This window comes from Bombina bombina, chromosome 2 (genome assembly GCF_027579735.1).
Source record: "Bombina bombina isolate aBomBom1 chromosome 2, aBomBom1.pri, whole genome shotgun sequence".
NCBI lineage: Eukaryota > Metazoa > Chordata > Amphibia > Anura > Bombinatoridae > Bombina > Bombina bombina.
In genome coordinates, this window is record NC_069500.1 from 964349684 (window position 1) to 964374683 (window position 25000).

Below are 25000 nucleotides of genomic sequence, written 5' to 3' on the forward strand. Positions count from 1 at the left end.
TGCAGAGGGATGCAGCACTCTTAAAATTGCAAAGCTTCTGAAGCGTGATCATCGAACAATCAAGCGTTTCATTCAAAATAGTCAACAGGGTCGCAAGAAGCGTGTGGAAAAACCAAGGCGCAAAATAACTGCCCAATGAACTGAGAAAAGTCAAGCGTGCAGCTGCCAAGATGCCACTTGCCACCAGTTTGGCCATATTTCAGAGCTGCAACATCACTGGAGTGCCCAAAAGCACAAGGTGTGCAATACTCAGAGACATGGCCAAGGTAAGAAAGGCTGAAAGACGACCACCACTGAACAAGACACACAAGCTGAAACGTCAAGACTGGGCCAAGAAATATATCAAGACTGATTTTTCTAAGGTTTTATGGACTGATGAAATGAGAGTGAGTCTTGATGGGCCAGATGGATGGGCCCGTGGCTGGATTGGTAAAGGGCAGAGAGCTCCAGTCGACTCAGACGCCAGCAAGGTGGAGGTGGAGTACTGGTTTGGGCTGGTATCATCAAAGATGAGCTTGTGGGGCCTGTTCGGGTTGAGGATGGAGTCAAGCTCAATTCCCAGTCCTACTGCCAGTTTCTGGAAGACACCTTCTTCAAGCAGTGGTACAGGAAGAAGTCTGCATCCTTCAAGAAAACATGATTTTCATGCAGGACAATGCTCCATCACACGCGTCCAAGTACTCCACAGCGTGGCTGGCAAGAAAGGTTATAAAAGAAGAAAATCTAATGACATGGCCTCCTTGTTCACCTGATCTGAACCCCATTGAGAACCTGTGGTCCATCATCAAATGTGAGATTTACAAGGAGGGAAAACAGTACACCTCTCTGAACAGTGTCTGGGAGGCTGTGGTTGCTGCTGCACGCAATGTTGATGGTGAACAGATCAAAACACTGACAGAATCCATGGATGGCAGGCTTTTGAGTGTCCTTGCAAAGAAAGGTGGCTATATTGTCACTGATTTGTTTTTGTTTTGTTTTTGAATGTCAGAAATGTATATTTGTGAATGTTGAGATGTTATATTGGTTTCACTGGTAAAAATAAATAATTGAAATGGGTATATATTTGTTTTTTGTTAAGTTGCCTAATAATTATGCACAGTAATAGTCACCTGCACACACAGATATCCCCCTAAAATAGCTATAACTAAAAACAAACTAAAAACTACTTCCAAAACTATTCAGGTTTGATATTAATGAGTTTTTGGGGTTCATTGAGAACATGGTTGTTGTTCAATAATAAAATTAATCCTCAAAAATACAACTTGCCTAATAATTCTGCACTCCCTGTATATATATATATATATATATATATATATATATATATATATACTTTATATATACTTTATATATATATATACAATATATATATACACACACACTGCACACTGTATATTATATATATAAATTACAAAATGTGGGGCCAGTGTCTGCATTGGTCCTGTGGTATATTTTGAACCCTTTCTTTTTCTCCACTTAGTGGAGCATTCCCACATGCTTCTAAAATATCTTTAAAAAAAATTAAACAAATATAAATGCACTTACACCCCAATCTATTTATGATGCATAAAAAAATAAATTTGATTTAACCCTTAAGCTACCAAGAAAAGGCTAATTGTGGTGATTTAAGATAAAATGTGCCTGTTGCTGACTGCAGTTTGAGCATTACTAGCTCCACCTAATTGGTTAAATTAGTTTTGTTTGCTGGTTACTGAGAGGTTAAATAACCATTTGTTGTGTGTTATTGGTAACTGAGGGGTTAAACTTTAGACCCTTTGCTGGCACTAACAGAGAAATGTTTATTTAAAATATTTTTAAGCAGATTTTGTAAACAGGACCATGTCACTTACTTGTGTGAGCTTCACAAAACAAGCCTCACTGACAAAGCCCCCAGCCTCCCTCACTTTATCAGTTTCTTCTAAGATATTTATTACTCCTCTGTGTGTTCGTGCTGTCACATGTTTGCTAATAGCACCGGCACTCAGAGGAGAGACAAGGGGGAGGGCAACCCGGTGAAGCAGGAGAGATTTCTAAGCCAGAATTGCCCGTTATGGAGACAGTGCAGTATTGAGTCAGTGTTTGGCTGCATTGTAAAGGCTCATTCTTCAAGTTCTATTGAATTTGTCTGCCACACGCCACAGTAAAACTGGCTGCACAAAATAATTGAGCTTCTCTCAGCTCAACGACTATCTCCGCAATGAGATTTTGCACCGTTGAGCTGGGAGGAGCTTGTCAAGCGTCATCACGTGACTGATGATGTATCAGTACTGTGTCACTGTCTGTAAGGTTTAGTACCACCTCCCTCGCACAGGCTGAACTGTGCGATCAAGGGAGTATGGGGATGGGTGGAGGCTGGGAGCGGCGCCTGCAGGCAATTTTAATGAGGCGCATAGACAGGCATATGTTAGCTCTACCGCACGTGCAGTTACATTACATACATATAAAAAAAAGTATTTTTTTATTTATTTTAAAATAAAAAACAGTTTGGCTTTTATTTTTTTGGGGGGTACAAATTAAATATAATTTTTCCAATAGGGGGGCTATTGGAAAAATTATATTTTATTCAGATTTTTTTCTTCTTGTGGCTGCTGGTGTGCACAAATGGAGGAGCCTCCACTGTGTACAGTACAGAAATAAAAGTACTTTTTCTTGTAAAGTGTTCCCTGTTTCCACAGTGATCACCTGACTATACAGACAATTTTTTTGGGGGGAGAGGGTCTTGTCTACTAGAAAATATACTTTATTAGGGGTCTCTACACATACCAGATTTTTTTATTGCACATATAATGACCCAGACCTCCCACTAGGCCACCAACGATCCCCGGCCTACTCTGGGGATCAACAATAATTGCGTTTGATCAGCTGATGATGATGATAATAACAATCAAACTATGTGAAAAGCTAATATGTAAATATAGAAATTGCCAAAATAATTTTAAAAAGATTAACTAGAAAAATAAAAACAGCTCTTGCTTTTGTGCAAAAATTGTGCTCTTCCCACACTTCCTTAGAGAGTACAAAAAAATTAAATTCTGTAACATCCAAAAGTTACAAGTTGTATAGCCGGTTTAGGCAATTTACAGCCAAGGCTGGATTGGGCTACCAGGATACAAGAAAATTTCTCGGTGGGCCACAGCACTTAGGGCTGATCAAGCACCCTTACCACCCTGGTTGCTGTCAAAGCTGCGCAAGGATGTAGGTGCAACACAGTACGCTGGGCAAAGTACTGGGTAATGTAGTACGTATGTCTTATAAGAGCAAAAGGTTTAAGGGACGTAAACGTACAAATAGAAAGTACTGTAAACTGTTACATCATTTTATAGTTGCACGACTGTTTGCAGCCGGCTCCCAGTAGTGCACTGCTGCTTCTGTCAATTTGATAACAAAAATCATTTTAAAAGTCCCCTTAAAGGGACACCGAACCCAAATTTTTTCTTTTGTGATTCAGATAGAGCATGAAATTTTAAGCAACTTTCTAATTTACTTCTATTATCAAATTTTCTTCATTGTCTTTGTATCTTTATTTGAAATGCAAGAATGTAAGTTTAGATGCCGGCCCATTTTTGGTGAACAACCTTGGTTGTCCTTGCTGATTGGTGGATAAATTCATCCACCAATAAAAGTGCTGTCCAGAGTTCTGAACAACAAAAAAAAAAGCTTAGATGCCTTTCTCAAATAAAGATAGCAAGAGAACGAAGAAAAATTGATAATAGGAGTAAATTAGAAAGTTGCTTAAAATTGCATGCTCTATCTGAATCACGAAAGAAAACATTTGGGTTCAGTGTCCCTTTAACTCTTTGACGAGAGTTATATTTTGGCTTAAATACTGTGGGTGTCCCTGTCATTAAGGGATTAAAGTTGCATGAATTATGAAATTTCATTGTGTCCCTATAATGTAGATTTAAGAAGGTAAAGCTTAATGGAAAATTAAAAATAAAATAACAAATTGTATTAGTAATATCTTTATTGGCTTATAAAAAGGATTTTTTTTGCAAGTTTTAAGAGCACTTGGCTCCTTTATCAGGCATGTTTTAAAGGAAAATATAACTCCACATTTTCTTTAATAAATCAGATAGAACATATAATTTTAAACAACTTTCCAAATCACTTCTATTATTACGTTTTCTTAATTCTATTGATATCCTTTGCTGATGGAGTAGCAATGCACTACTGGGAGCTAGTTGCACATTAGGTGAGCCAATGATAAGAGACATGTATGTACAACCACCTATCTGCAGCTTTCTCCCAGTAGTACATTGCTGCTTCTGAGCCTACCTAGGTATGCTTTTCAATGAAGGATATCAAGAGAACAAAACAAATTAGATAATAAAGTAAATTGGTAAGTTATTTAAAATTGCTCTCTCTATCTGAATCATGAAAGTTTAATTTTGACTTGACCGTCCTTTTAACTAAATAATAACAAAAATCATGTGTGTACTCATGCAAATGATGTTTTGTTTTTTATTTGATGCATTGGATCTTAATGAGGGATCTTAATGAATAATATTTTATAGGATTTTCTCATGTGGTTAAAATTAAAATTCTGATTGTTTTGAGTGGCCTTTGTAAACCAGCTTATGAAGAATGCTAAACATTTTGAGCAGTTGTTCAATGTAACTATGAACTAGTAAACAAATGAAAAAAGAGGAATATGTAAATATCTTTAAATATGAGGGCGATTCTTTTTTTAAAGAAGATTTTATATAGAATATGATATTATGAATTCAATATTATATCATAGTGATCACGCAGCATTACAAATAACTAGACCATAAATAGCCTCAGACATTTTGTTTTATTTACAATTTATCAAGCATAGATGAAATAAAAAAAATCTTATTTTTAAACAACTTATATTGTATTAAATATGATCTATATTTTTAATGTTTTATGCATATTTATATATATGTATATTATTTTTGTTGTATTTCTTATTTTATGTATTGGGCTTTTTTTAGATTTATAATAGTATAATCCTCCTTAGTGTGATGTAACTAAATATGTTGCTTCTTTCTTTCGCTTAGCTCACCAGATAACTGATACTGAGCACTTGCTGTGAATCACAGTTGGGTAAAAGTTCACTGCACTCCCAGTCATCCTTGTGCTAGATCACGGTGAAGACCAGTTCCATTGCCTCTAGTGTTTGCTTCTGCAACATGATGTGATGTCACCACACATACAACTTTACCATCTTTTGATCAGTTTATTAGGCACCTTAAACTGGACATGAGTCATAATTAATGTCAAATTATTTTACATATGTCCAAGCAATGTCAACCTACCCACCTTCTTCTGTATTTCTTCAATTGATACACAATCGATAATGCCATCAGGCCTCTTAGGTACAGATAGTCAACGTGTGGTTAAACTTCGCAAAACCACAGCAATGTGTGCTGGTCCATCCAGTTTAATACTTCAGTTTCCCTCATTCCTGAATGCACAGATTCAACGCGACACATCACTTTTACTACACATTCACCAGGTATCATTTGCTGTCTATTTAAATACTGAAATACTATGCAAGATGTTTGACACCTATGAGTAAAATGAAATAAAAGACAGACCATCCTGCTTGATTTCTACCTAGAAGGTTAATTGAGATATGGTAGGCACATCTACCCATTTCAAGGAGAGACAACTGGCCAATTATAGCTTTCATCAGTAAGAACTAGAAAAAAAAGTGTGAGCTGATACACATCTGCCAGTAGGAACACACAAAATATATTGATCTATTAAAGGGCCACTGTAAGTAAATATTTTCTATGCCTGTTACTAACTAACTACCCCAAATACGCTTTTTATCAATAGCATTTCATTAACATATCTCTACCGTATATCAGAAATCTTGTCTGCAAATTTAATTGTTTTCCAAACCCACTCCGTGGGTATCCTTTGCTCTGTACCAATCCGTTTACAATACCTAGGTTTCAAAATGGCGCTTTAAACACAAAGTTATTGGTTTAAGTATTTTGAACACTCAGTGCTGAAAATAGTGGGCAGGATAACGTGACATCATCAGCGAATAAAAGATATAACTTTTAGAACGTTATGAAACTTTGTTTTGTAGAAAATATAGGTCAGTAGGTTTTAATTAATGTTTATTAACTTTAATATTAGTTGTTTAGCTTAAAAATTATAACAGAAAGTAATCCTTTAAGCAATAAAACCACAAAACTAATTTAATGGGACATGAAACCCAATTTTTTTTTTCATGATTCAGGCAGAGCATGCAATTTATAAACAGCTTTCCAATGTAATTCTTTTACCTAATTTGCTTTGTTTTCTCGGTACCCTTTGTTTAAAAGCATATCTACATAGGCTTAGGAGCTGGAAGCTAGCTACTAATTGGTGACCGCACATATATGCCTCTTGTGGTTGACTAACCAATGTGTTCAGCTAGTTCCCAGTAGTGCATTTATGCTTATTCAAGAAATGATTCCAAGAGAATGAAGCAAAATTGATAATAGAAGTAAATTGGAAAGTTGTTTACATATGTATATGTCTGTCTAAATCATGAAAGAAAATGTTTGGGTTTAATGTCCCTTTAAGAACGAGTCTTGTATTTTTACAAGTACTTATGCCATTTATATGGAGCAACTAATTTGAAATATAGTGGTGTTTACTATCGCTCTAATAGATTTTTTTATTATACTGAGTAAAAGTTTTATTTGAATAAGGATGAATAGAGAAAGGTTTCAGGTATTAAAGCTTCAAAGTGCATTTTTTGATGACTCACCTATACATTATGTACAGAATGGTTATTACAGGTTATGCCTTTGTGTTAGTTATGCTTTCAGTTATATCGAAACTGTAAGTCAAAGCACTTATCTCTGTCCTTCAGGTATTAAAATGAATACAAGGATAACCTATGGGATGCAAAAGTTAATTGGCAGTGTATAACAGTAATATACAAAAGATTAATAACCTCTAAAACTTGTGTTACCAGATACTAAGATGCTGCCAAAAAAGGGATATCCCTGTATATCAACATATACATCTGTTAGTATTGTTGAACACTTTTAATTCATGCTGCATTTATAAAGTATTTCAAATGCATTATAGGCTACATATTTGCAAAGGAGCATGATGGAACCATCTTTCTTCTATAACTTCCTGTTCATATCCCCTTTCTCTAATCTCTATCTTCTTATCTTCCTTGTGATCTCTCTCTCATTTTCTCCCATTTTTTTCCCCTCATCTGACCTGCTTCCTTCTTTTTTATTCTCTTCCCTACACACCTCATATAAGCATCAGATGAGTTAATTGGCACTTGCCTGGCCAGGATTGTAGGGGCATTCCTTATAAATGTGTAATTTATGCAAGTGTTGGGAATAGAGACGTATTTACAATTGCCCACTACAGTATGGGTTATCAAATAAAGGATATTGGCAGATTTGTAATTTCATGCACATGTTTAAGGCCTTTATTATGTTGAATATGCACAAATGGTTCCACCTTTATTAACACAATAAACAATATAATTATATATATATACTGTATATGTTCCCTATATTTTATTGTTGACATTTAAAGGAACATGGAAGATAGCATTAAATGCTCATGACTCAAAATGTGCATGACATTTTTAAAACACTTTTCTTATATTATAAAATGTACCTCTAACTTGATATCCTTTATTAAGACTTAGGTTATTATGAGAACATATTGAAGTAGTCTCAGAGCGTGCACATGACTTGAGTACTATATAGAAGTGGTGTTTTAAACAATGTGATACATATAGGGGCACATTAATCAAGCTCTGTATGAATAAAGACTGCTGCTCCATAACTTGTCCGCCTGCTCTGAGGCCGCGGACAGAAATCAACCCGATCGATTGACACCCGCTGCTAGCGGCCAATCTGCAGGGGGCAGCATTGCACCAGCAGTTCACAAGAGTTCATTTATCGATGTGTGGCGGACATGATACACTATTTCGTATCATGTACGCTCGCACATTGATAAATATGCCCCATAGACTCAATATAAAACATATGGACACATGCACACTCCTGAGCCTACGTCAGTATTCTGTCATTGTAAGAAGCAAAGTTTAAATAAAGGATAGCAAGAAAAAAAAATAAGTTTGATAAGAGAAGTAAATTAGATTTTTTTTTTTTTAATTTTACATGTGAATCTTGGAAGCTGAATTCTATGTCTCTTTAACAAATCTTAGACCCAAAGCTACATTCTCATTTGTCACCCAATAGACTCTCTGTTATGTCCATAGTGGTTCTTTATACTGAATCCCCTTGGTCTAGAGACCTTACAATCTGTGTTAGATAAAGGATAGGAGTGTAGCTGGTGTAGACCATGCTACATTGGGAATCATGTGTTTTTGGTAAGGAGAATTGTCTTGAATGAGCGATTAACATACAAGATTAGGTAATAGGCTTCTCTGCTTTGAGAGCGGAATTTCAGGTCTTGCCACAAACAGTATTATGTAAAAGATATCACAGGGCTAATAAGTCCGTCTAAATATCTGACAGCTGGATATAAGTTTCTGTGTGCATTAGTTATCACTATTAATCTGTACAGCACTACCATAGCCCTAGCATGAGATATCCCAATAATACATTCTTCCTTATAGATTACATAGTAAAACACAAAGGGATTGAAAACTACTGACATCTACACTTGTCCCACAATATTGGTAAAAGTGCTGAGTATTATCACCCAATCTCCAGTGATGAATGATACTGCTTTGTTATGCCATAATGTTTTTTTCTTTCATGATTCATATAGAGCATGTGATTTTAAACAACTTTCTAATTTACTTTTATTTTCCGATTTGCTTTGTTCTCTTTTTATCCTTTTTATAAGCAGCAATGTGCTACTGGAAGCTAGATGAACATATCAGTTAAATCTATTACAAGAATTATATGTGTGCAGCTACCATTCAACAGCTGGCTCCCAGTAGTGCATTGCTGCTTCTAAGCCTACCTAGGTATGCTTTTTAACAAAGGATACAAAGAGAACAAAGAACATTAGATAATAGAAGGAAATTAGAAACTTGTATGCTAAAACTGAAACAGGAAAGAAAAATGTTGGGTTTCCTGTCCCTTTAAAGCATTTTCCAACGATAATTGTTTAACTTTGTTGATAATAATCACAGATAAAATGATGGATATGGATGTCCATATTTTCATTTAATTCAGCAGTTTATTATAATAAACATTATTTTATTTTTTTTTCAGTTTCTTGGGATTGCGTTTCTCGGAGTTGGTCTATGGGCATGGAGTGAAAAGGTATGTTGCAAATAAATGAAAAAACAATAATAACATAGAAGACCAAAATAAAGATGAAAAATGTCCCTCACTTCACTGCTATTGTTTCTCTGCTGCAAAAATCTCAAGCAGGCTGCAAATCATAGTCTTTTTTATTGGGAAATCATTATCATCTGACTTGCTTATCATATTAATTTATTCATACCTTATTTATATGTTTCGATATTTGATTGTGTTACTTTAGGTTGATATTTTAAATTATGGAATGGAAGCATCTGAAACTGATGATTATTCACTCTTTATATATTACTAGTCCTAAAGGCCATTCACACGGGCCATTTTTTGCAGTACAGCGGTCCCACACCTTGCGCTCTCTCCCTCCCCCTCTCTTTTGCTCTCTCTCTCTCCCCCTCTCTTTTGCTCTCTCTCTCTCCCCCCTCTCTTTTGCTCTCTCTCTCCCCCTCTCTTTTGCTCTCTCTCTCTCTCTCCCCCTCTCTTTTGCTCTCTCCCTCCCCCTCTCTTTTGCTCTCTCTCTCCCCCTCTCTTTTGCGCTCTCTCCCCCATCTCTTTTGCGCTCTCTCTCTCCCCCATCTCTTTTGCGCTCTTTCTCTCCCCCATCTCTTTTGCGCTCTATCTCCCCCCCATCTCTTTTGCGCTCTCTCTCTCTCCCCCCATCTCTTTTGCGCTCTCTCTCCCCTCTCTTTTGCACTCTCTCTTCCCTCTCTTTTGCGCTCTCTCCTCCCCTCTCTTTTGCGCTCTCTCTCCTCCCCTCTCTTTTGCGCTCTCTCTCTCCCCTCTATTTTGTGCTCTCTCCCCTCTATTTTGAGCTCTCTCTCCACCCCTCTCTTTTGCACTCTCTCTCCACCCCTCTCTTTCGCGCTCTCTCTCCCCCTCTCTTTTGCGCTCTCTCTCCACCCCTCTCTTTGCGCTCTCTCTCCCCCCTATATTTTGCGCTCTTCCCCCCTCTCTTTTGTGCTCTCTCTCCCCCCTCTTTTGCACTCTCTCTTCCCCCCTCTTTTGCGCTCTCTCTCTCCCCCCTCTCTTTTGCGCTCTCTCCCCCTCTCTCTTTTGCTGTCTCTCTCCCCCTCTCTCTTTTGCTGTCTCTCTCCCCCCTCTCTTTTGCTGTCTCTCTTCCCCTCTCCCTTTTGCTGTCTCTCTCCCCCCTCTCTTTTACTGTCTCTCCCCCCTCTCTTTTACTGTCTCTCTCCCCCCTCTCTTTTACTGTCTCTCTCCCCCTCTCTCTTTTACTGTCTCTCTCCCCCTCTCTCTTTTACTGTCTCTCTCCCCCTCTCTCTTTTGCTGTCTCTCTCCCCCCTCTCTTTTGCTGTCTCTCTCCCCCTCTCTCTTTTGCTGTCTCTCTCCCCCCTCTCTTTTGCTGTCTCTCTCCCCCTCTCTCTTTTGCTGTCTCTCTCCCCCCTCTCTTTTGCTGTCTCTCTCCCCCCTCTCTCTTTTGCTGTCTCTCTCCCCCCCTCTCTTTTGCTGTCTCTCTCCCCCTCTCTTTTGCTGTCTCTCTCCCCCTCTCTTTTGCTGTCTCTCTTCCCCTCTCTCTTTTGCTGTCTCTCCCCCCTCTCTTTTGCTGTCTCACTCCCCCTCTCTCTTTTGCTGTCTCTCCCCCCCTCTCTCTCCCCCCTCTCTCTCCCCCTCTCTCTCTCCCCCCCTCTCTCTCCCCCTCTCTCTCTCCCCCTCTCTCTTTTGCTGTCTCTCTCCCCCTCTCTCTTTTGCTGTCTCTCTCCCCCTCTCTCTTTTGCTGTCTCTCTCCCCCTCTCTCTTTTGCTGTCTCTCTCCCCCCTCTCTCTTTTGCTGTCTCTCTCCCCCCCTCTCTTTTGCTGTCTCTCTCCCCCTCTCTTTTGCTGTCTCTCTTCACCTCTCTCTTTTGCTATCTCCCTCCCCCCTCTCTTTTGCTGTCTCACTCCCCCTCTCTCTTTTGCTGTCTCTCTCTCCCTCTCTCTATCCCCCCTCTTCTGCTCTCTCTCTCTCTCTCCCTCTCTCTATCCCCCCTCTTCTGCTCTCTCTATTCACCCTCTTCTGTTCTCTCTCCCCCCTCTCTTTTGAGCTCTCTCTCTCCCCTCCTCTCTCTCCCGTCCCCTCTCTCTCCCCTCTCTCTCCCCTCCCCCTCTCTATCTCTCTCCCCTCTCTATCTCTCTCCCTTCTATTGCGCGCCCGGCCACGCCCCCTTCACGGCAATTCACGCCCGGTCAGGCCCCTTCACGTCGGCCCCGCTCACGCCCACTTCTGCCGCAGATCAGCTAGGGACTCAGAGGCCAGGTGTGTTTGTCCTCGTGTTGTCTCTACTGTGCATGACAGCTTCGGACAAACACACTTGGCCTTTTATTATATAGGATGTAGTTCTGTGCTATACTACTTATAATGCACTAGATTACAAGTGGAGCATTATTTAGCGCTCTTGTTCGAGCATAAACACTTCTGGAAGTATTACAAGTTGAAAGTTAATTGTTTGCGCGTGAGCAAAACCCGACATGCGCAACCTTTAGGATTTCGGAGACTGCCACCGCATTAAAGTGAATGTAAAGTTTCATCTATTATATTGTTTCCCCTGTAAGTACTCTAAAATTTAATGGGACTTTAATTCATGATTTTTTTAAAATCGCTATATTTATTTTGTTTTTAACGTTTATTAATGCTTTTCTGAACAATGTTAAAACAACCAGTTTTTTAGGGTTTATTTCTCAGCCCGGTCACGTTTTTTTCTAACCCAATTGAAACACTGGCCGTTAGGCGGCCGTCATATTACGTCACCGCATTGTTGGACTCTATGCGCATGCGTTGCCTTCACTTACTCTATGTTAAAAGCAAAGCGCGTTCCAGTATATCGCATGCGCAATACGGATTCCCCTTAAAACATTAGCTACGTCGTATTTAGTTACAACCTTGCAACAGTATCTTGGGCTTAAAATCGAATGGACGACGCAGTGTGCGCATGCGCAAATTGTCGAGAACGCGCTTTTGAACTACGTGTAGAGCGGGTGGGACCGCTCTATACGTCAGAGTCTCAGCAAGCAGGAAATTGATGGAGGGAGGAGTAAAGAAGGGAAGAGCACGTAAAAACAAATACTTTTTTCCCCATTTTATATATATAAACTTAATTAAAAAAATTGGCGATCAGACTGTATAATATATAAATAATCTAATAATATGCAAAAAATCAGAAAACTTTACCTTCACTTTAACTTCTTCTCCCCATTGACTTCAATGGAGCTGAATTAAAAAAAAAACATTTATCGCTCGCACTCTAACCTGACATCATATTAAACCCACAGCACTATACCCGACAGGTGTTCTTTACGTTAAATAGATATTTCTATACTAGATACTATGACGAAGTATGTAAAAATATATACTTGGATTTTGCAAAGGCATTTTATAACGTGCCAGATGAGAAATTAATGTACAAAATGAAGGGACTGGAAATAGCTGAAAATGTTAGCTCATGTATAAATAACTAGATAAGACAGGAAGCAACGAGTAGTTGTAAACAGATCATACTCAGATTGGACAAAGGTAATCAGTGGATTCCCCCAGGATTAATAATTTGGAGAAAGGATTAAATAATAACATCATTTGCAGATGATACAAAGTTGTGTAAGGTCATTAGGTCACTGCAGGATGACATTTCTTTGCAAGGGGATTTACAAAAACTAAAAAAATGGGCAGGTAAATAGAAAATGAGATTTAATACTGGAAAATGTAAGGTTCTACATTTTGGAAGTAAAAATAAGAAAGCAACCTATTATTTAAATAGGACGAGACAAAACAGAGGAGAAAAGGGATTTGGGAGTACTTATAGATAACATGCTAAAGATGGGTGCACAATGCAGGGCAGTGGCTTCTAAGGCTAATACGATACCACATGTATTAAAAGAGGCATTGATGCAATGGAGGAAAGAATAATTCTGTCACTATATAAATCCCTGGTAAGACCTAACCTTAAGTATGTTGTGCAGTTCTGGAGGCCAATCTCTAAAATAGACATTGCAGACTTAGAAAAAGTTCAGAGAAGGATCACAAAACTAATAAGTGGAATGGAGAATTTAGCCAAACTGAGTCTGTTTTCTCTAGAAAAAAGGCGCTTGAGAGGTGACATGATTACTTTATATAAATATATTCAAGGCCCATATACAGAGATGGCGGATGCTCTGTTTATTCCTAGAAAATTGTTTGTGACAAGAGGTCACAATTTAAGGCTGAAGGAATTGAGATTTAATCTCCAGCAGCGTAAATATTTTTTCACTGTAAGAGCAATTAAATCATGGAACTCATTACCTAAGGAGGTACTAAATGCCAATACATTAGATACATTTAACCCCTTAATGACCGGACCATTTTTCAATTTTCTTACCCTTAATGACAATGGCTATTTTTACATTTCTGCAGTGTTTGCGTTTAGCTGTAATTTTCCTCTTACTCGTTTACTGTACCCACACATATTATATACCGTTTTTCTCGTCATTAAATTGACTTTCTAAAGATACCATTATTTTCATCATATCTTATAATTTACTAAAAAAAAAAAATGATAAAATATGAGGAAAAAATGGAAAAAAACACACATTTTCTAACTTTGACCCCCAAAATCTGTTACACATCTACAATCACCAAAAAACACCCATGCTAAATAGCTTATAAATTTTGTCCTGAGTTTAGAAATACCCAATGTTTACATGTTCTTTGCTTTTTTTGCAAGTAGCACTTTGCTATTTCCATTTCACCGCCAAATGCGATAAAAAAAAAAAAAAAGTTCACTTTTTCACAACGTTTTATCACAAACTTTAGGTTTCCCACTGAAATTATTTACAAACAGCTTCTGCAATTATGGCACACATGGTTGTAAATGCTTCTCTGGGATCCCCTTTTTCAGAAATAACAGACTTATATGGCTTTGTGGTTGCTTTTTGGTAATTAGAAGGCCGCTAAATGCTGCTGCGCACCACACATGTTTTATGCCCAGGAGTGAAGGGGTTAATTAGGGAGCTTGTAGGGAGCTTGTAGGGTTAATTTTAGCTTTAGTGTAGTGTAGTAGACAACCCCAAGTATTGATCTAGGCCCATTTTGGTATATTTTATGCCACCATTTCACCGCCAAATGCGAGCAAAAAAAAAAAAAAACTTTACATTTTTCACAATTTTAGGTTTCTCACTGAAATTATTTACAAACAGCTTGTGCTATTATGGCAGAAATTGTTGTAAAAGCTTCTCTGGGATCCCCTTTGTTCAGAAATAGCAGATTTATATGGCTTTGGCGTTGCTTTTTGGTAATTAGAAGGCCGCTAAATGCTGCTGCGCACCACACGTGAATTATGCCCAGCAGTGAAGGGGTTAAATTAGGTAGCTTGTAGGGAGCTTGCAGGGTTAATTTTAGAGATCAGCCTCCCACCTGACACATCCCACCCCCTGATCCCTCCCAAACAGCTCTCTTCCCTCCCCCACCCCACAATTGTTACCGCCATCTTAAGTACTGGCAGAAAGTCTGCCAGTACAAAATAAAAGTTTTTGTTTTTTTGAAATAAAAATTATAAAATATTTTAGTTGTGATGGACCCCTGCCTTAGCACCAACCTCCCTGATCCCCCCTCCAGCTCTCTAACCCTCTCCCCTACCTAATTACCGCCATCTTGGGTACTGGCAGCTGTCTGCCAGTACCCAGTTTGGCCCCACAAACCAAACTATTTTAATTTTATTTTTAACTTTTATTTGTATGTTTATTTCTGTAGTGTAGCAGCCCCCCCCCCCACAATACCCCCACCCCCTCCCAGATCCTTTTAAATGTAAAAAAAAAAAAAATTTCCCCTTCCTTTTTCATTGGTGTCAGTGTGGCTAATGCACGCATGTGCACGTGCACGCGCGCCCACGTGCACGTGCGCGCCCACGTGCACACGCACACCCGTGCACGTGTACACGCGCATCGTGCACGTGCGAGCGCATCGTGCACGCACGCACACGCTCCCTCCTCCCACCGGACAAAGGCACCATCGGCACCATCACTACCGGTGCAGAGAGTGCCACAGAGTGGCTCTCTCTGCATCGGAGTCTTGTAAAGGGGTATTGCAGGATGCCTCCATATCGAGGCATCACTGCAATACCCTCAGAGCTGCTGGAAGTGATTGTGATCACTTCCAGCACAGTAATGTGCACATGTCTTTAGTACTCTATGGGAGCAGTGTTTTGCAAAATTATTTGTAGCTTTGTTATATAATGTTGCAAAACAATTCTGCATAGAGTACTAAAGACACATACACTACTGAGCTCTTATGAGCCTACCTAATTTTACTCTTCAATAAAAGATAACAAGAGAGCAATGCAAATTGGTTGTCCCTCATTATGGAGCCTTCTGTGTCTTCCTCTGAAACATTTTTAGAAGCTAATTCCTCTAAACACTTTTCTATCAATCGGCTAGATTACGAGTTTTGCGTTGTGAGGGGTGCGGTGCTAGCTTGCAAGTTATTGTCACTGCTCACTTCCCTACAGCGCTGGTATTACAGGTTTATAAAATCCGGCTTTATTAGGCAAGAAGTGAGCGTAGAGCAAAATTGAACTCCATACCGCACTCCAATACCAGCGCTGCTGAAAGCTGCGGTGAGCTGGTTTTACGTGCTTGTGCACAATTTCCCCATAGACATCAATGGGGAGAGCTGGCTGAGATAAAGTCTAAAGCAAAAAAGCAGCGTAAAGCTCAGTAACGCAGCCCCATTGATTCCTATAGGGAAACAAAATTTCTGTTTACACCTAACACCCTAACATGAACCCCGAGGCTAAACCCCTAATTTGCCACCCCGGCATCGCCGCCACCTACATTATACTTATTAACCCCTAATCTGCCCCTCCGGACATCGCCGCCACTATAATAAACATATTAACCCCTAAACCCGCCACACTCCCGCATTGCAAACACTAGTTAAATATTATTAACCTCTAATCTGCCATCCCTAACATCGCCGCCACCTACCTACATTTATTAACCCCTAATCTGCCACCCCCAACGTCGCCACCATTATACTAAAATTATTAACCCCTAAACCTAAGTCTAACCCTAACACCCCCTAACTTAAATATAATTAAAATAAATCTAAATAAAACCTACTATCATTACCTAAATAATTCCTATCTAAAACTAAATACTTACCTGTAAAATAAACCCTAAGCTAGCTGCAATATAACTAATATTTACATTGTAGCTATCTTAGGGTTTATTTTTATTTTACAGGCAAGTTTGTGTTTATTTTAACTAGGTAGACTAATTAGTAAATAGTTACTAGTTACCTAGCTAAAATAAATACAAATTTACCTGTAAAATAAAACCTAACCTGTCTTACGCTAACATCTAACCTTACACTACAATTAAATAAATTACATTTATTAAATTCAATTACCTAAATTACAAAAAAAAACACTAAATTACACAAAATAAAAAAGAAATTATAAGATATTTAATCTAATTACACCTAATCTAATAGCCCTAACAAAATAAAACAATAAAACAAAAAAAAAAAACCCTAGCCTAAACTAAACTACCAATAGCCCTTAAAATGGTCTTTTGTGGGGCATTTTACCTGTAAAAAAATACTAACAACCCCCCAATAGTAAAACCCACCACCCACACAACCAACCCACACAACCAACTCCCCAAATAAAATCCTAACTAAAAAAAACTAAGCTCCCCATTGCCCTGAAAAGGGCATTTGGATGGGCATTGCCCTTAAAGGAGCATTTAGCTCTTTTAAGGGCAATGCCCTTAGGATTGAAGGATGAAGGATTGAAGGATGGACTCTCTCCGCACCGGATGGATGATGATAGAAGATGCTGTCTGGATGAAGTCTTTTGCCCGTCTGGAGGACCACTTCTGCCGGCTTGGATCAAGACCTCTCCCGGCTTTGTTGAGGACTTCTTGCTGCTTGGATGAAGACTTCTCCCGGCTTTGTTGAGGATGGATGTCCGGCATCTATCTTCATCCATCCGGCGCGAAGCGGGTCCATCTTCAAGACATCCGGCGTGGAGCATCCTCTTCAATCAAAGTCTTCTTCCAGAATGAAGGTTCCTTTAAGTGACATCATCCAAGATGACGTCCCTTGTATCCCGATTGGCTGATAGAATTCTATCAGCCTTAATTGGAATTAAAGGTGAAAAAATCTTATTGGCTGATGCAATCAGCCAATAGGATTGAGCTTCAATCCTATTGGCTGATCCAATCAGCCAATAGAATGCAAGCTCAATCCTATTGGCTGATTGGATCAGCCAATAGGATTGAAGCTCAATCTTATTGGCTGATTGCATCCGCCAATAGGATTTTTTCACCTTTAATTCCGAATAGGCTGATTGAATTCTATCAGCCAATCGGAATTCAAGGGACGCCATCTTGAATCACTTAATTCTTGAAGAAGACTTCGATTGAAGAGGATGCTCCGCGCCGGATGAGTTGAAGATGGACCCGCTCCAAGCCGGAAGGATGAAGATAGAAGATGCTGTCTGGATGAAGACTTCTGCCCATCTGGAGGACCACTTCTGCTGGCTTGGATCAAGACTTCTCCCGGCTTTGTTGAGAACTTCTTGCCGCTTGGATGAAAACTTCTCCCGGCTTCGTTGAGGATGGATGTCCGGTCTTCAAAACTGTAAGTGGATCTTCGGGGGTTAGTGTTAGGTTTTTTTATGGGTTTGTTGGGTGGGTTTTATTTTTAGATTAGGGTTTGGGCACTTGAAAAAGAGCTAAATGCCCTTTTAAGGGCAATGCCCATCTAAATGCCCTTTTCAGGGCAATGGGGAGCTTAGGTTTTTTTAGTTAGGATTTTATTTGGGGGGTTGGTTGTGTGGGTGGTGTGTTTTACTGTTGGGGGGTTGTTTTTATTTTTATTTTTTTTACAGGTAAAAGAGCTGATTTCTTTGGGGTAATGCCCCGCAAAAGGCCCTTTTAAGGGCTATTGGTAGTTTTAGTTTAGGCTAGAGTTTTTTTTTATTTTGGGGGCTTTTTTATTTTGATAGGGCTATAAGATTAGGTGTAATTAGTTTAAATATCTGATAATTTCTTTTTTTTATTTTGTGTAATTTAGATTGCGTTACGAATCTTGCCGGATAGGCTGTACCGCTCACTTTTTGGCCTCCCAGAAAAAGCTTGTAATATCGGCGCTATGGAAGTCCCATTGAAAAAAGACTTTACGCAAATTGCGTAAGTTAATTTGCATTACGGCCAAAAAAGTGTGCGGTGCCCCTAAACCTGCAAGGCTCGTAATATCAGCGGTAGTGAATAAGCAGCTTTATGAGCCTTAACGCTGCTTTTTCACCCATACCGCAAAACTCATAATCTAGCCGAATGTGAATAGTGTTTATTGTAAGCTTGCTGATCTGTTACCTCCAGCTATTCTGTGCAATCCATATTTAAATGTTATTATGCATTGTAATCAGACTAATACTGCTCTTGCTTCTAAAGGTATACGCCCTCTTAATGGTGAGTTCTACAGATTTTTCTCCAGGATTCAAGAATTTTGTACACTCTACTGTATCCAAAATGTTGGCAGCTATGCCTCCTTCACAACATAGTCAAAGTTTTGAAAAATTAGAAAGAAATTAATGAATTATGCTGATGAATTCGCACAGGTATTATGCATGCAAATATAGAAAGCAATAAACATTGTTATTCACTATCTCCTATTGTGATCTATAGCATCAGAATGGAAGGGGAAGCAAGTATGTTTAATATGAGAAATTAATTGTATAAAGACATAGTGACAAATATCCTAGAGAGAGTTAGCAATGGTAATGCTGTATTAAATTCAATACAAGAGTTAAAAAAAAAAAACATCTAGAAATTAAATACAAGCTTGATTGTGCTTTCTTTGATATCTATATTGATGAAAGAGAAGTACCTAGAGGATTACGAATAGAAAAAGAATGCACTTTTAGAACTGAGGATACAGGCTTCAAGAGAAAATGGAGAGAAATACTAGAAGAGGCATCAATTAAATTGATGTCTTTCATTAAGGAATATAGGTATAACGTACTAGAAGATATAGGATTTAAAATTAAGGATATAGAAGTAAAATTGAACCCATTTAAAGGGACATGAAACCCAACATTTTTCTTTTTCTTATTTTTCATGATTCAAATAGAGCATGTGATTTATTTATTTTTAATTTTATTTATAACCAATTCAAATTACATTTTCGTTGAAAACAATGAATTAATTTAAAGAAAACGAAGCATTATAATATATCGAAGTGACAAATAATACAAAAATACAATCCCGTAACTTTGATTCTCATAGGATAAATAAATATATTTTTCTGAATCTGAATTGTTTTTTTTTCCATTTTTATATCCTACATAAACATTACTAACCCTAACAAACAAGAAAAAAAAAAAAAAAAAAGGAAACGCATAAAACAAAACAACTGAGACACAAGGGAAGAGAAAAAAAAGGGGGGGGGATTTTCCCCTTCACTCCCCTCTCCCTCCTCCCCCCCCCCTCCTCCTCCACCTCCTCTTTACTACCACATTCCCAACAGAAGTAGTTCTGAGTTCCTGAAGGGATATATCAGACAGCCAATTTCACTAGGTGTGTCCTTTTTTGAAGGAACGGCTATTAACTACTGGGAGCTAACTAAAGACATCTGGTGAACCAATGAAAATAGGGATTTTTGTGCAGCTACCAATCAGCAGCTAGCTCCCAGTAATGCATTGCTGCTCCTGAACCTACCTAGATATGCTTTTCAACTAAGGATTACTTGGGAATGACACAATTTACATAATAGAAGCAAATTGGAAAGTTGTTTAAAATTAAATGCTCTGTCTGAATAATAAAGGAAAAAAATGTGGGTTTCTAAGATAAAGAAAAAGAAGTAAAGCAGAATTTGAGAAATATTAAGGATGAAATATTAAGAACTGAGGTTAAAAAACTGCAATTGGACAAAGATGATTCTAAACATTGGAGAGTAATCCCAATGCTGATTTGTACATTTCCCACACTTGGAGATGTAATAAAGAGAAAGATAGAATTCCTGGGTCCAATACTAACAGCATATATACAAGTGTGATCCCTCATCCGAATACTTCCACATCTAGGAATCAGAATAGTGATTTAAAACAAAAAACTACCAGCCATAGACAAAGAAAGGACATTTTAAATCCAATACACCAGATCAGGTACAAACGTTATATAGACCATATCTTGATTGGAAGGGCACAAGAGAGGAATTACAATGGTTCTTCTCCAGAATGAACGTGAATGAGAAAAACTTACATTTCACTTATGAAATAAGTGATAAACAGGTGATTTTTTTCTGGACCTAGATATTTATGTGAGATTGCAAGTTTTACACAAGAACCTTTTTTAAGCAAGTTAACACAAACAATTATGTTCATGCAATAAGTTGTCATCTAGTTAAATGGAAGGATAATATTCAAAAAAATCAATTCCTAAGAATCGGAAAGAATTGCAAGGTAGATAATCATTATCTAAATTAATCAAGTATACAAAAGAATAAATTTGTGGAAAGGTGCTATAAACTTGAAGAAATTAAGAAAGCCCTACTGACTGACAGGAATAAATTATTAATAACTTAAGTTAAAAATGTCACAAAACAAAAAGACCAACTGTTTGTTCCTTTTATTATGCAGTTTAAAATCAATAAATATATTATTGAAAAAATCCTTAAAAAATATTGGGCTGTTCTTAAATAAATGATATTTTGGGTCCGTTCCTCTCATCACATCTTCAGTTAATATATAAATAATCTAGAAACTTGAAGATGATTCTAGCCCCTAAAGATATAAAGATTAAGAAAGGGTCTAAGACAAGAGAGATAGATTTGTGGGGCGTGGAAATGCAAGGGTTTTACCCATGCTTAAAGCGTCTAGGCACTCTTCAAAAAAGAAGTCTTTCTCCTCTAATGTTTCAGGTAGAGAATATAAAATAAAGAATACATTCAGATGCACAGATCGCAATAAAGTGTACCTCATAAGAATGTTTATGTGGGGTACAGTATGTGGGGGAATAAAAAAGGCCAGTGACAGATAGAATATGTGAGCACCTACTCTCCATTGAAAATATGGACAGAGAAAGAAACCTTGATCTCCCAGTACCAAAAATTTTTAGAGAATGAAATAAGGAAAGTCTTAAACATTATAAATACACAGTCATAGATAAAGTGAGACCTAATTGGAGAGGAAGGGACATTAGAAATGCCCTGCTTAAACTAGAAGCCAAATGGATTTCCACCTTAATGGGAGGAGAGTCCACTGCTTCATTCATTACTTGTGGGAATTAAGAACCTAGCCAACAGGAAGAGGCAAAGACACCCCAACCAAAGACTTAAATAACTCCCCCACTCCCCTCATCCCCCAGTCATTCTTTGCCTTTTGTCACAAGAGGTTGGCAGAGAAGTGTCGGAAGATTCAGAGTAGTCTCTTATGGAGGGTAGTACTCTTCGCAATGGGACTGGAGTTTTAAGTAGTCCTGTCAGCCTCTAAGTGGATAGTCTTTCTGCGAAACCATCCCGACTCAGATTAACAGCTCCATAAGCAATCGGCGTTGACGAGTTTTGCTGCCTGCTTTCTGCTCTCAAGTCTATTTCAGGAGCGATGTTACTAACCTGTCACACTTTAAAGGCCAAGTTCCTGTTCCACGGCATAGATTCTGGCAATATCGTTTCATTTTTTATACATGTAAGATAACGCTAGAAGACAGGGTCACAGTGTGACTCCTTTTACCTGTATAGAATCAAGGGTTAATATCTCCTGAGGGGGATTATTGAACAGGGGGGAATAATCTTATATGTTTATTTGATTTTATGCTGCTTTATGTGTGAGATGTTATAGGCTCATAGGCTATTATGGAATATACAGGTTTCACTTTCACTTTGAGAGCCATACAGCTTACAAGCTTGGCGCACTTTTTCTCATAGCAGGGACGATACTGCATTGTGCACCATGTGATTCTTTCCCTCTTTCCTGACCAGTTGTCTATCAGAGAGGAGTCCTAACTCTCTGTACTGTCTGAATCATTGGAGGTGGTGAGTTCCCCAGCCATTGGGATACAAAGGTGCAATTTTTTTGAATAAAATAATGTTTTGTTTCTATAGCTTTTTTTGTTCAGGCCCATCGGGCTCTGGCTGAAGTCATGGTCTGAGGATATGAATTCTAAGTCTAGACTTCTTTCACTCCCCTTTAAGGGAATGATTTTGTTTGGTCCAGGCCTGGACTCCATTATCTCCACGGTCACAGGGGGCAAGGGTGCCTTCTACCACAAGAGAATATGAACGAGTCTAAGGGACAATTTTTGTTCTTTCGTTTTGATAAAGCCCTTGTCAGCATTCCTCCACTAAGCTTGAGCAAACCAAGAACTCTTGGAAGCCGGCTCAGTCCTGGAATAAATCCAAGCAGAGCAAGAGGCTTGGTTCAGGGATATGCTGGATCCATGGGTCCTGAAGGTCATAGCTCAGGGTTACAAGATAGGTTTCAAGTCTCAGCCAAAAAAGGGCAGTTCCTCCTCTCTCTCCTGTCTTCCTGACCAGAAAGGATAGAAGCCTTTCTGGGGTGTGTACTGGATCTGTCTCTTAGGAATTATTGCACCGGTGCCTATCGCAGCAAGAGGTTTGGGATACTATTCAAACCTTTTCGTGGTTCCAAAGAAGGAGGGAACTTTACGTCCAATTTGGACTGGAAGTTCTTAAACAAGTTTTTAAATGTCCCCTCATACAAGAGTTTTTAAATGTCCCCTCATACAATAGGTCCATTCTTCCCCTCGTTCGAGAAGGGCAGTTCATAACCATGATAGACCAATCCTCAAGGACCACTTCCAGTTCCTAAGGTTTGCGTTCCTGGACCAGCACTTCTAGTTTATTAATCTTCTGTTTGGTCTAGCTGGTATAGTGGTGACCATAGCTGCCTTCCAAGTAGTTGACCCAGGTTTGATTCCCAGCCAACACAGAATTTTCCAAGAAGTTTTTCGGAGAGTGGACCATTGGGAATCTCTCCTCTGTCTTCTTCGATCCCATGGATGGAAGATAAATCTAGAGAGAGTTCTCTTGTATCAAGTACCAGGGTAGAATTCTCAGGTACTATAATAGTCTCCATAGACAGGAGAAAATTTCAGAGGCAGGCTAGCTTCTACATATCTTGCCCTCCAGCCCTCCTTAAGGCCATCTGTGGCTCGTGTATGGAGGTGATTGGTCTCATGGTGTCCAGCATAGACATCATTTTATTTGCCAGGTTTCACCTCAGAATGTTGCAACTGCACATGCTAAAGCAGTTGAATGGCGATCATTCGGATCTATCTCAACAGATTTCTCTGGACAACCGATTGAGAGAATTGCTCTCTTTGTGTTTTTGTCCGGATCACTTGTCCCAAGGGATGTCCATCTCAAGACCATCCTGAGTGATGTGACTACGGTTGCGGGTCTGTCAGGATGGGGAGCTGTTTGGGGTGCCAGGAAGGCACAGGGCCTATGGATTTGGGAGGAAGAGCTCCTTCCCAGTCACATTTTGAATCTTCGGGCAATATACAATGCTCTGAAGCTTGGCCTCTGCTGGGTTCGTCCCAGTTTATCAGATTCCATCAGGGGGGACGAGAAGCTCCCTAGCTATGAGGGAAGTATCTCGGATTATGGAGTGGGCGGAGACCCACATTCCGGGTGTGGACATGTGGGAAGCGGATTTCTTCAGCAGACAATACTTTAATCCGGGGGATTGGTCTCTCCATCCTGAGTGTTTGCGGAGATTTGCAAAAGGAAGATCTTTTGACGTCTCATTACCAAGTTACCCAGATATGGGTCGAGGTACAGGGATCCTCAGGCGGATCTAACAGACGCATTAGCGGTGCCTTGGAGGTTCAATCTAATTTCTCTTTTACGGCCGTTACCACTAGTGTAGTGGCTCAAATCAAGCAGACGTCAGTGATACTGATTGCCCAGTCTTGTCCGAGAAGGATATGGTTTGCGGACTAGTGGGGATGTTGTTATCTCCTCCGTGGAAGTTACCTTGTCGCAGGGATCTGCTGACCAAGGTCTCTTGTTCAGCTATGTCTAGATCTCTGAGGCTGACTGCGTGGAGATTGAACGCTTAGTCCTAGCCAAGAGAAGGTTTTCTAATAGTGTTATTTTTACTCTCATTAAAGCTCGTAGCTGGTTACTCGTCGCATCTATCATAAGGTGTGAAGGACCTACTTATGATCTGGAGAAGGGTTTTTCTGCAAGTCCCCTGAGGGGACAGATTTCGGTCCTGTCTGTGTTACTGCACAAGAGGTTTGCTGAGCCTCCTGATGTGCAGTCACTTGTTAAGGCTCTGCTAGGATCAGACCTGTGTTTAGATCTATTGCTCCTCCTTGGAGTTTAAATCTTGTAATTTAGGTTTTGCACGGGCCCCCGTTGGAGCCTATGCATGAAGTAGACATTAAATTATTGTCTAAGAATGTTCCTTTTCTATGGGCTATTGCTTCTGTGCGCAGAGTATCTGTGATTACTGCCTTGCAATGCGTCCCTCCTTATCTGGCTTTTTATGCTGATATGGCTGTTCTACGAACCATGTTAGGTTTTCTTCCTAAGGTTGTGTCAATTCACAACATCAATCAATAGATTGTGGTTCCTTTCAATGTAATTCTGGATGTGGTTTGTGCCTTGAAGTCCTATCTTCAGGCCACGTAGGAATTTAGACAAACTTCTTTCTCTGTTTGTTCTCTTCCGGGAAGCGTGGGGGTCAGAGGGCCTCTGCAACTTCCTTACTTTTTGGCTGAGGAGTGTCCACTGTTTCGCATTGAGACAGCGGGACATAAGCCTCCTCTGAG

General features: G+C 39.2%; 1 protein-coding gene across 1 annotated transcript in view; it reads left to right on the forward strand.

Annotated features, from left to right (window-relative positions):
* The window catches only part of TSPAN5 (tetraspanin 5), a 344242-nt gene that overhangs the window by 175043 nt on the left and 144199 nt on the right, over positions 1 to 25000 (forward strand). The window contains exon 2 of the mRNA XM_053703453.1: positions 9192 to 9242. Within this exon, the coding sequence (XP_053559428.1) occupies positions 9192 to 9242 (51 nt within the window). The remainder of the gene's footprint in view (positions 1 to 9191; positions 9243 to 25000) is intronic.